General features: G+C 40.3%; 1 protein-coding gene across 2 annotated transcripts; it reads left to right on the top strand.

The window, feature by feature from the left end:
• Positions 1 to 1,675: 1,675 nt before the first annotated feature.
• Positions 1,676 to 6,689, top strand: LOC116574844 (cytochrome b-c1 complex subunit 7). 2 transcript variants are annotated; one of them, XM_032315691.1, is made up of 4 exons: positions 2,222 to 2,321; positions 4,345 to 4,416; positions 5,649 to 5,815; positions 6,479 to 6,689. In XM_032315691.1, the coding sequence occupies exons 1-4, from the start codon at positions 2,303 to 2,305 to the stop codon at positions 6,554 to 6,556; spliced, it is 336 nt and encodes a 111-aa protein (XP_032171582.1). In that variant the 5' UTR covers positions 2,222 to 2,302; the 3' UTR covers positions 6,557 to 6,689. The 2 variants fall into 2 exon arrangements, with proteins under 2 accessions (XP_032171581.1, XP_032171582.1); XM_032315690.1 differs by lacking the exons at positions 4,345 to 4,416; positions 5,649 to 5,815; positions 6,479 to 6,689 and adding an exon at positions 2,490 to 3,593 and having other exon boundaries at positions 1,676 to 2,321.
• Positions 6,690 to 12,729: the final 6,040 nt, after the last annotated feature.

Genomic DNA, 12,729 nt, shown 5'->3' with positions numbered 1-12,729 from the left:
TGGATGAGATCAATACACAGGAAACAAGATTCAGCTAAAAAAGCATGGAAGCATCCCAACTGGTCTTTATGGCTCCAAACCTCATTTTGCCTTTCTTAACAAACCACTTATATCAGCCAGAATAGGCTATAATGAACAGTTCTAAAACCTTAAGTAATTTTCTAAAGATAGTATTCATTTAGAGAGAGAGTGAGCACGAATGCTAGTGGGGAGGGGCAGAGAGATAAGGAGAAGCAGACTCCCCACTGGCCAGTGAGCCTGGTGCGGGATTCCATCCCAGGACTCTGAGATCATGACCTGAGCCCATGGCAGATGCTTAAGCAACCGAGCCACCCAGGAGCCCCAAACCATAAGTGGTTTAAAACCACAGAAGTTTTGTTTGTTTTGCTTTTTGGTTTTTTTTTTTTTTTCATCTCATACATTTCTTACTTGAGACCAAAAAAGCTCTGCTCCATATCATCTTTGGTGATAGAGGTTGATAGAGCCTCTACTGTGTCTTAAGTGTAGCCATTCTATGAAAGGGAAAGGAATGAGAATTGCTCTTAAAAACTAATCACACTTTTCTTCGCCAAAGCATCACATGACCATGCCTGCCTTAAGGCAGCAGAGAAATGCAGTCCTACCCATGTGCCCAGAGGGAAATAAAACAGAATTTTGAACCAAACTTAAAGACTGCCAGCAAACATCCAGGAGCTGTAGGCTCAATACCACTAGGAATTGGAGTTTGGGACAGTCTTGGGCATCTGATCTCTTGACACGGTCTTCCCTCTCTTACCACCTTCACTGTGTAATCAGCAAGCTGAAACTTAAGGGTAACGAGGAAATAAGAGTTTACTGAGTACTTCTTGCAAAGCAATGTGCCAGTGTTTAAATGTATCACACTTCACATCTTTCAGACTTCACTTTGGCTAGTGTAGTCTGGGAGCAGACATTCATCAGTTTTTCGTGCTGCACACAGGACTGGGTAATGTGAGAATCTGGTGGCACAAAGAAGAAAAAAGGGAAGGCAACAAAAGTTTAGAACTGGAATGTGACTAAGACCACTGAATCTAACCTTCTGAATTTACCATGAGATGGAGTTCTATATGGTCCCAGTTCTCTGCTTAAGCCTGAAGAAAACAAAAGTAAATATCTGTAGGTACTTGTTATGGATTGCATTGTGTCTCTCCAGAAGTCCTGTTGAAACCCGAACCCCCAGTGTGATAGCATTTAGAGATAAGGCCCTCATAATGCCAATACTGTTCTTGTAAGATACAAAAGAGCCTGCTGTGTCTTTGCCATGTGAAGACACAGTGAGAAGGCAGCCCTCTAAAAAATGCACAGGAAAAGCTATCACCTGAAAGTGCCCATTCTTGCACCTGATCTAGGGATTCCAGCTTCCGGAACAGTGAGAAATACATTTTGTTTTTCAAACTATCCAGTCGGTGGTGTTTTGTTATGGCAATTCAAGCTGACCATGACAGTAATGGTGGTAGGTCACTAGGAACTGAATGAATCAGTCACACTATAATCATTTCTGTCCTTAGAGAAATGTTGGGGCAGAGAGCTTAAGAGTATAAGAGCTTAAGAGTATACTTTCATCTTAAAATCACAAATTCTGCTATAAATCTTAGATTTAGTATTAACAAAACTTTTTTTTTTTTTTTTGGTTCTGACCTAAACTTCCACTAAAATGGCTTGGTGTAGCCAAGCTGGAAAATGGAAGGCCAGAGAGGGTTAGTGTCTCCTGGATTAGTAGTGTGGTATATGGCCCTAGAATTAAGGAGTCCCAGAGTTTTACCCGGATCCTTTGATACTAGAAGATAAATCTGGATTCTTCGTAGCTGTGTAGCCTTTGACAATTTATTCGACTTTTCTGAGCCCTGTTTCCTCTCTACAATGGGGATAATCCCAGTACGTACCTCATGGATTTAGAACTAAATGAGAACATTAAAATGAGAATACAAAGTAAAAGGTTTAGCGCGTTGCTTGGCACAAAGGGCGCAATAAATACTCCCTAAATTCTCCCAGCTCATTCAACACAGAACTCAGTCTGAAGCCCCTTATTCCTTGCCTAATGTGCTTCCCATCAGGTCACATGAAACGTTCCATGGAACGGGCAGCACAAGATGCCAACCCGACTACACTGGCATGACCCAAGCGGAAATAGCGGCAGCCGCAGATGCCCCAATTCCGCTGCCAGAAACTGCGCCTGCGCGCGCGTCCTTCCTCGCCAGGCGACGCGACGTGAGGCGCCTGCGCATTGGGCCTAGAGCGTCCTCCAGGACTTACCCAGCAGGCAACGCAGCAGTCTCGGGTCAAAATGGCGAGCAGGCCGGCCGGTAAGTTACGGGTGACCTCTCAGGCATTGCCATACTCAGCCTTTTCTTCTTGCAGCAATTTGCTCCGCTTCCTCTGTCCTAAGTGGCTAGGTGTGCGATGTCAGGGAAGGTGGAGGCTGCGCTCCAGCCTAAAGGGCGCTTTCCCCCCGACCCTCTTCCTGTCCCCAGGCCGGGCTCACCTGAAGGGTTGAAGGTGGATCTACCGTCGGTGAAGGTGCCCGCGGTGGCTCCGATAGCCTTGCCATTCCAACTGCCCGTACGCGGCAGGCCTTCCCTCGGCCTTGAAGTGTTCAGGGGGCACAAAGAGATAATTAGTGCATGACTTTCAACTAAAACCTAGTGCTTGCCGTGAGTCAAGCCCTGTCGTCTGCGATCACTTCTCCTGCCAGTGTGACGACGGAGATAATGGTTTGCCTCTTAACGCTGGTCTGGTAGCCGAGGGAAAATGACGGGAGGAAATAGGTCTGCAAACTTCCTTTCACCCCTCGCGCTTCTCGAACGGCATTCGGGACAGCTGAACCAGGGTTCCTGCGAAGCTTCAGATTAATGTAGGCTTATCTGGAACGTCAGCTCCGTCTGCAGATTTGGAGAAGTTTGTATTTACTGTAGGCACTAAAACATACGTACTATCCAATAGAATATACAGATTACCGGAATATTTAAAACAGAGCGTGAACACCAAGGATTTTCCCTCCCCCGCACCTTTTTTCAGGTCTCTGCCCTCTGGAGGTATAAATCGGAGTAACCTTTAAATGCTCTTGGTCCCTTTCTCCTCGCTCTCAGCAATGATGAAGCTATTGGGAAAGAGCAGATTGCCGGAAAAATCCATTACTCTAAATGACACTGAACTTTTTGGGGGGTGGGGGGACATTGAAGAATTCATTGTTTCATTAACTTGACAAATATAGAAGTCACTGTGCTCTGTCCTGTGTTTGAGAACTAGATAGACCTGGTCTCCATCCTATCTATCACTGGAAGGCTCTGATCTTGGATAGGATAAGTTCCCTAAACATTACTCTTCTGGTAGGACAGGAGTGTTGTAAATAAACCCAGCTAATGTGGATAAAGCAGATAAGATAGTGTCTAGTACACAAGTGTTAAATGAATATTAATCATCACCATCAATGACAAATAGATATACAGATCATTTGTTTTCTACAAATACGGTTGTAGATTGTTGACTCTTTGGTACTTGTTTTTCTAGAAGCAGTCTTTTACATGGTGCTTCATTTTTTTTTTTTAAGATTTTATTTATTTTATTTGACAGAGATCACAAGTAGGCAGAGAGGCAGGCAGAGAGAGAGAGGAGGAAGCAGGCTCCCTGCTGAGCAGAGAGCCCGATGCTGGGCTCGATCCCAGGACCCTGGGATCATGACCCTAGCCGAAGGCAGAGGCTTTAACCCACTGAGCCACATGGTGCTTCATTTTTAAGGAGCTTTGCCAAAGCTGTGTAATCTGTGATATACTAAGGAGAAGGGAGGAGGAGGGGTTGGAATAAAAGAGTTTGCTCTTGGTGAGGGGCTAGCCCCAGCCAAAATTTTAAAAAGAAAATTTAAATTTGCTCTGTCTCCCCTTCTTAACAACACCTGACCTATGAACATTAGGCACTTTCATGTTGCCCTTAACTTCTGCTGAGTCACCTATCAGTTTCAGTCCTGCACCCCAAAGAGCTTTAACATTACCTATTTCTTCTCATCCATTTTCAAATATTCATTTCCTTGTTGGAAAGTTAACTATTTGGGAGTAGGAAAATGGGCTTCTTCATGTGTTTGAGTTTACCCTTTTTTCCCATGACTTGCTGTCCATTTTTTTTTTAACCTGTAATCACTTTTGCTCATAGATAAAATAAGCAGTTTTTATCTACATTGTACAGAATATACATTTTGAAAAGGAAATTTCCTTTCTCTGTTTGCATTCTCTAACAAGGCAACTGTAAGAGTACTGGTTGCCTACCTCTCCAGGTGTTCATATAGTATAATAAATAATAATTGCATCATAGAAACTAACAGTGTGACAATATTAGTTGCAGCATCAAGCCAGTGGCTGGAGGGTATTCGAAAATGGTACTACAATGCTGCAGGGTTCAATAAACTGGGTGAGTATCTGTTTTCTTTTTTCTTTCTTCCTTTCTTCCTTTTTTTTGCTTTTGCAAGAGATGTTAGTATTCCCAAAAGCTGCTTAACTAATTGTACCTGTGTATATTAGAACATTTTAAAATTAGGTCACATTTTATTGTTCAGTCATTTCTTTTTTATTATTTTGAGAAGAGAGTAATAGAATCAATCATCTCAGATGTTTGAGGTGCATATAAGTCACGTTCTTGAAGTCTGGTAGCAGTACATTATCCTTATCATATGCTCCCTTTCCCAACTCCTCCATCTGGCATTTGAAAATTTAGGTTATATGAACTTTGAAAGTAAGAGATTTCACAGATGTTAAAATTGCCAAATGTCCAAATCATCAGATCTCTTTTTTTTAAGGTCTTTATTTATTTATTTGACAGAGATCACAAGTAGGCAGAGAGAGGAAGGGAAGCAGGCTCCCTGCTGAGGGATGCTGGGGATGTGAGGCTCGATCCCAGGACCCTGAGATCATGACTTGAGCTGAAGGCAGAGACTTTAACCCACTGAGCCACTCAGGTGCCCCTAAATCGTCAGATATCTGAACACTAAGAATTTCAGCTTTTTTTAATTGAAGCTTGACAGAAGCATCATTAAATGTTACTGGTTCCTTAGTACACTGTTATCTTAAGGTTCTTTAATACCGTGATCTCAGATTCAAAGTATAAGAAAATAGAGATGTGATTTACTGATGTGTTTAAAAACAAAGTAGATATTTTAGATGTTTTAAAAATTGTTTTAGATAAAATGTGAATTTTTTGACAGTGGATTTTAAAAGACTCATTGTTTCTAGGGTACCATTTAAGAAATAATCCATTATGAAGGAAAGGAGAAAATAAAATAAGAAAATCGGAGAGGGAGACAAACCATAGGAGATGCTAGGAAACAAAACTGAGGGTTCCTGGAGGGAGGGTCGGGGGGTGGGGTAAGCAGGTGAGGGACGTTATGGAGTGGACTTGATGTAATGAGCACCGGCTGTTATATACAACTCATGAATCACTAAATTATACCTTTGAAGCTAATAATAAACTATATGTTAATTCATTGATTTTTAAATTTTAAAAAAGAAAAAACCCATTATTACGTATGAAATGCATACATAGTTCACCTGAGTCTTAAGTTATGTCATAAACTTGTTTCATTCATTTTTTTTTAAATGTCTGATTTTTGAGATGTGTATTCAGTCCAACTCTTGTTTCTGTCACAGGGTTAATGCGAGATGATACAATACATGAGAATGATGATGTGAAAGAAGCCATAAGAAGGCTACCTGAGAACCTTTATAATGACAGGATGTTTCGCATTAAGAGGGCACTGGACCTGACCATGAGGCATCAGATCTTGCCTAAAGAGCAATGGACAAAATACGAGGAGGTAGCTCAGCTTTTATGTATGGGACAGCTTTGGGCACTAAGCATTGAGCATTAGAAACAAACAAATTCATTGATACCGTTCTTTAGAGTTCTTAAAGTTGTGTCAGAGAAATACCCTCATGGCAGTCCAGTGAGGTTAATAGAGCAAATGTTAACTCCATTTTAGAGATAAATTTTGTGACTTAGGGGTGATGTGACTGTTCCAAAATCACCAAGCAAGTCTCTAATGTAGATATCCAGGGCTACAGTCCAGATCCTCTCTCTTCTGGGTCATTCTCCTTCTATACTCTGTTTCCTGCTTGATGAAAAAATGGTAGTATCTATGTGATCAGCTCTTGGGGTAGCCCTCTGGCTCCCAGGAAGGACTCTGAAGTTAACCCCCACCCCTTGAACTATACTGAAGTTAGGCAAAAGCTTTTAACTTCACTTCTTCTTTGGCAGACTTTACTCTCTCAACCTGTCAAAGCAACTTATTACAGTGGCTTTGTTGGTTTTTACATTTTAGAAAAGCAGACAGTTCTTAGACTGCTTGTAAATACATTTTCTTAAGTTGGAAATAAAAATTAATTTTGATGATTGTCTTTTGTTGAAGACCTGTTGAGTGTTTGGGATATATTAGTATGTGATGGCTGTATATAATATTTTTCTTTCATTCATTCTTTAGGATAAATTCTACCTTGAACCGTATCTGAAAGAAGTTATTCGGGAAAGGAAAGAGAGAGAAGAATGGGCAAAGAAGTAATCATGGAGTTGAAAACTGTCATTGCATCTGCCCTCAAGTATTTTTAAGAAGTTGAATAAAGCTGAAATGTACAATTTAGAACTATCTGAGCTGCAAATGTATTGCTTTAAATAAATATCTATTATGATTACTATTGGAGTGTTTGCATTCTAAATCTTATTCTGAATAACTACTGAATTTACTTACCTGTTAACAATTCTTTCTAGACTTCTAAGATATATTTTAGTTACGATTTTACTGCTTCCTGGAGCTCAGAGAGGCCACTTGAATCAGCTTTCCTCACTGGTTGGACAACATCTTATTTTACTGAAGAATGTAACATTCTTTCAAGTAGAGTAATCACCTTTATATTGCCTTTGTAGTTTACCAAGATATGTAGAAGCCCCCTCAGGCCTCACTTGGCTGGGATGGAGTAGAGCAAGAAATTAGTGTGGTGACTTTACTGTATGTGAAGCAAACAGCACTGTAACAGATTGCCTCTCAGACATCACAAGTTACCCGATAAAAAGAGGATTCACCCCCTCCTTGGGCAGGATTGATAAATAGCATTCTCCAACCACTGGCCTCTGAATATTATTGATGTTACATCCTATCCTTTTTTAAAAAACTATGTATGTGGTCGCAGTATCGCTCTATGTAGGATACATACATGTGATCTTGTGTTAATATGTGTATTAGCAAACAAAAACTAGACAGTAAAAAAATGACAAAAATACAAAGTAGAAGTGTTAAGGTTATAATTTTATTTTACTTTATTTTTTTTTAAAGATTTTATTTATTTATTTGACAGAGAGAGATCACAAGTAGGCAGAGAGGCAGGCAGAGAGAGGAGGAAGCAGGCTCCCTGCTGAGCAGAGAGCCCAATGTGGGACTCGATCCCAGGACCCTGAGATCATGACCTGAGCTGAAGGCAGTGGCTTAACCCACTGAGCCACCCAGGCGCCCCAAGGTTATAATTTTAAATACAAATTAGAACCATTCAATAATGTCATTCCTACCCCTGAATTCTAAAATGCTTCGGTGGAAGGAGCTGTGTAGGACCTGCATCCTGTGTGGGGTTCTGCCAGCCTCTGCTGTGTGCAGAGAGAGCTCTGATTGGGATCTTCTCTCGGAGAACAGAACAACAGTGTAAAAAGCAAGTTGGGGGTTCTATTTAAAATTCCTAAAGCAGGATCAAAGTATATATATATGTATATATATATTTTTTTTTCACAAAAAGGGTTACGATGTTTGACAGTCATTTATGTTTGACTTCTACAACATGAAAGTGAGTGTCTTAAATTTTTTGCCTTAATATCTAAAATATTAAAAAACGTCATTAAATTCTCAAAGAGCCTTCTCTTTCACAAAGTTATTTTCTGAAATGCCTAATCATTCTTGCCAATTTTCTTTAGTCTGGTCTGAGTTGCTTGGATCTCCATTTGATAATGGTCTTGGTCACGATAAAAGTTCCCCTTTAACATACTTAATATTTTATAAGATTTGTGATTTGATTTTGCAGTCCGTTTGAGTTACGTTTTTGGGACAGTATCACAAATCACAGAGAAACAGATGAAGATGCCAGTAGATGCTAGTGTTGGGGAACGATTTAGTGAGGGACTATATATCATTAGTGAATTATTAAATTTTTTGTGTCAAGATGCTTCCTTATATAGGGATAATGAGGCAACTAAGATAAATTCTCAGACAACCAAGAACCACCCAGTGTTTCAGTGATTCAGTTTCTTTCCTCTCATGCTTTTACAAATAAATTTGAATCTCATATGTGGCTGATGGGTGTTAATAACCCTATGACCCTTTGGGCAGCATTTTGGCAATGTGAATCAAGAATTACAAAATCTAAATAATTCCAATAGCAGTCATCATTATATTGAGTGATTATGATTGTTTTACATGAGGCACTGTGTCCTTTACAATCATTGGTCTCACAATAATGCAATGAGGGTTATTACACCTTTGCAAATAAGCAAACTAAGGCTTACTTTACAGAGGTCAAGCACCTTGCCCAAAGTCGTGCATCCACAGAAATGGTGTGTGACTCCAAAACTGTGCTGCAGTGCTGCTTATCAGAGTGAAAAACCAAACAAGTATAAGTTTTCAATAATAGGACATACTTAAGTAAGCTGTACTGAGTGGGGAAAGTGTATTTATGAAGATAGTTTAAAAAGTCAGAAACTTCTTGTGATATGAAGACAGATGTAACCAGGTGAAACAAAATCCCCAACCGTTTGTTAAGGAAAGATGGGAAACAGGAAGGTGATAGTGGAGGTTCTCTTTTTGTGAGTAAGTGTGGTTTAGTATTCTTCCTTTCTCTGACTTTTAATTTTTCATAATTGAGTAGCAATCACTTTTACAGTAAAAAGGCAATAGCAGATATTTGTGTTATTGGCCCAAAAGCCAATAGGTCGTAGGATCTACGACTCAAAAGGTCGTAGGATCTCTTGCCTTGCCTGAGCCCCGTGCCCCAGGAGCTCTTATGAATGAAATGGTAACCAGCAATAAGAATGAACAATTTGCATGGAGGACATGGGGAGATAGAGAGGAGAAGGGAGTTGGGGGAAATTGGAAGGGGAAGTGAACCATGAGAGACTATGGACTCTGAAAAACAATCTGAGGGTTTTGAAGGGGTGGGGGGTGGGAGGTCGGGGTACCAGGTGGTGGGTATTATAGAGGGCATGGATTGCCTGGAGCACTGGGTGTGGTGCAAAAAAATGAATACTGTTATGCTGAAAAAAATAAATTAAAAAATAGATTATATGTTTAAAAAAAATTTTAAAAATTAAATTAAAAAAAAGAATGAACAATTTTTCTAAAACATGTTCAGGCTAAATAAAGAAGACTGGACTGAAGAACAGCAAGCAGGCTGTGCCCTGATGTTTATAGCAGCAATGTCCACAATAGCCAAACTATGGAAAAAACCTAGATGTCCATCAACAGATGAATGGATAAAGAAGATGTGGTATATATACACAATGGAATACTATGCAGCCATCAAAAGAAATGAAATCTTGCCATTTGCGATGACATGGATGGAACTAGAGGGTATTATATATATATACACACACACATATATGTATAATAATATATATAGTACTATATACTATATATATCATATAACACTGCTTGTTACCAGTGAATTTGCTACTATGGTGAGGACTGAAAAACCATCCAGGGAAAAGCAAGGCTCCCTGGAGGTTCTTAGGAAAAAGATCAGGTCACACTGGGAGGAGGTTTCAACATAGTCCTGCTTGGCAGAAGAAGGTTGAGAAAAAGGACAGTCCAGAACCCCCATTTTTTTTTTAAATTATTTTTTATTGACATATAATGTATTATTAGCCCCAGGGGTATAGGTCTGTGAATTGCCAGGTTTACACACTTGACAGCACTCACCATCGCACATACCCTCCCCAATGTCCATAACCCCACCCCCCATCTCCCAACTCCCCTTTCCCCGGCAACCCTCAGTTTGTTTTGTGAGATTAAGAGTCACTTATGGTTTGTCTCCCTCCCAATCCCATCTTGTTTCATTTATTCTTTTCCTACCCCCAACCCCCCACCACGTTGCATCTCAACTTCCTCATATCAGGGAGATCATATGATAATTGTCTTTCTCCGATTGACTTATTTCACTAAGCATAATACCCTCTAGTTCCATCCACGTCATCACAAATGGCAAGATTTCATTTTTTGATGGCTGCATAGTATTCCATTGTATATATATATACCACATCTTCTTTATCCATTCATCTGTTGATGGACATCTAGGTTTTTTCCATAGTTTGGCTATTGTGGACATTGCTACTATAAACATTTGGATGCAAGTGCCCCCCACCCCCCAAAATCATTTGTATCCTCAGAGAATTTCCTTGACTAGGACTCTCCAGAGGCTCCTTTAACCTCCGGATCACTTTTGCAGAGTCTGACAATCATTCAACTAAGCATCCAGTGCGCATCTTTATAAGGAGACCAGAGCGGAAGCACCTCCAGCTGGACTCCTACAAAGGTGTGTGAAGAGAAGGATGGGGTGGAGGGAGGCCGGGGCACTAAACTTGGGAACTATGCTTGCAAATGCTGGTGACATTTAAAGCAAGCCTAAGGGCTCCACTGAAAGATGGCGCCATCAGATGACCAAGGTTAAGGTGTAACGGGAGCAACTGGGTCATCCACCTGCTCCAAGCAGAAAATGAGGCATGACGGTAGTCTGGTCTGTGACTTTGTGAAAGCTCTTTCTAGCCAAACTGTAAGGATTTTCCACATCACTTAACGACCTTATTCTTCTAAATGGAAAAAGTATGCAAAAGTTCTTTGAAAACCATAGAACACTGTATCAATGTTTTTACTATTAATTATAATTACCAGTATTATTCTGCTTGTCATGCAGAATAAGACAGAAAATAGGAACCGTATTTGGCCCACTAAAAGAATAGTTGAAGGGGTGAGAATTTTGTTAATTGGCCAATGAAATCCTTTCATTTGAAGAGAGGGTCATTTTGTTACCAAAAGCATACTATGAAAAACTTGAAAAATCAGCACTGGAAAATCTGAAATACAGGCTCATGGAATAGTAAGATTCAGAGATGCCCGGATATGAATCCACTTACTCTGTGACTATAGGACTCTGATCTAACCGCTCCATACCTTGGTTTTCTCAGCTCTAAAGTGGGGGTCATGATAGGACCCACTTTAAAGGGTTATTGTGAAAATTGCCTGACTTCATTACATGCCAAACACTGAGAATAGTTCCTGGACATGGTAAACACTAGAAGAGTCAGCTTTGGTGCTCCTTTATGTGAATAGAAGGGAGAATAAATATTCTGGGGAAATGTTGAGGGCCATTAAGTCTGGTAGTGGCCTATGGAGGCCCAGGTCCCGGGCTCTTTTCTTCTACCTCCTATGTGACACTCTCATTCCTCATTCTGTCTCCATGGGATGTCTGGCCTTGAATGAAGTACCCATTACCCAAGATAAGGGCAGGTGGAATCAGACCTATGTGATAGCTTAATTAGGAAGGAGCCGAGCCAAGACTTTCCTGTCTCCTTGTTTTGCTTTTTGGATTGGCAGTGTTTTTTTAAACTTTCACATCCTGCTAGTTTACTGTGTACAGTGTAAAATGTTTGATAGCTTTTATTGTTCAAAGTTTGAGGTTGATTTAGGTTTTGAGTATATGGCTTCCTAGACCTTGAAGAAAGATAGATTTGCTTACTCTCAAGTGGCCTACTTTGTTTTTCATTTCTTTGCAATTCCATCCAAAACACTTAGCTTATGCTCACTGTTGTGGATCACTCAGCCTCCACGGTGTCCTGGTGTAGGAAACAGAGTAAGGTATGGTGGGGGCTTAGGTCCCCAAATTCTGATTCTGGTATTCCCAAACTGTGCAGCAATGTTGGTAACGTTCCCCAACGGAGTTCTCACAGCCTCAGTGTTTATGTGATGCTCTACGAATGGGGCCAACATGTTAGTGAAGGACTCTTCACCAGCAGCACCATTGCCTGTTTTAAAACTCTAGGATCTTAATAAAATCCCAAGTGTAGATTTTGATAAAGATTGTATGTTTGCTTTAAGGACTCCCTTTTAAGGCATTAGTTCTTTACTAATTCTGACTTTCTAAAAGACTCATTAATAAGAATAAAAACTGGGCCAAAGCCCAAAGTTCCTACAGCCATAATAATCCTCCTATATTCACAAATGTGTTGGGGTTTGGTACTACAGACATCCTGTGTGTGACTTTGAAAATAACCAAAGTACTGGGAATTTCAAAGTTAGGCGAACATAAAAACTGTACGAAGCAAACCCGGGACAACCTGGAGGATGGAGGGAATTGAGTTTACTCTGAATGGGTGACGGCAATTTTAGGAACTATGGTATCAGAGATGAACAGAGTTGAAGGGTGAACTGAATCACGTTATTTTAGAAAATACGAGGAAAGGGTCCCTTGTTAGAATAAGGTACTAAATTCTGCCACTAGGTGGCGATGCACTACAACTTTACAACTTCAAGGTACACCACACCAGTGTGATTGAAGATTTATCCATTCCATGCCCCACCAACTCCCTCCCCTTCATTTTTCAGGATGACAGCACCTTAGAGGTTTATGGCCATCAGGAGAATTTACAACTAAGCTATATACTGATGTAATGAAATCTAATATATGCTGTGCAATGAATTATGAGATG

Source organism: Mustela erminea, chromosome 16 (genome assembly GCF_009829155.1).
Source record: "Mustela erminea isolate mMusErm1 chromosome 16, mMusErm1.Pri, whole genome shotgun sequence".
NCBI lineage: Eukaryota > Metazoa > Chordata > Mammalia > Carnivora > Mustelidae > Mustela > Mustela erminea.
The sequence above is the reverse complement of the archived record's forward strand: the minus strand, read 5'-3'. Positions and strand labels throughout refer to the sequence as shown.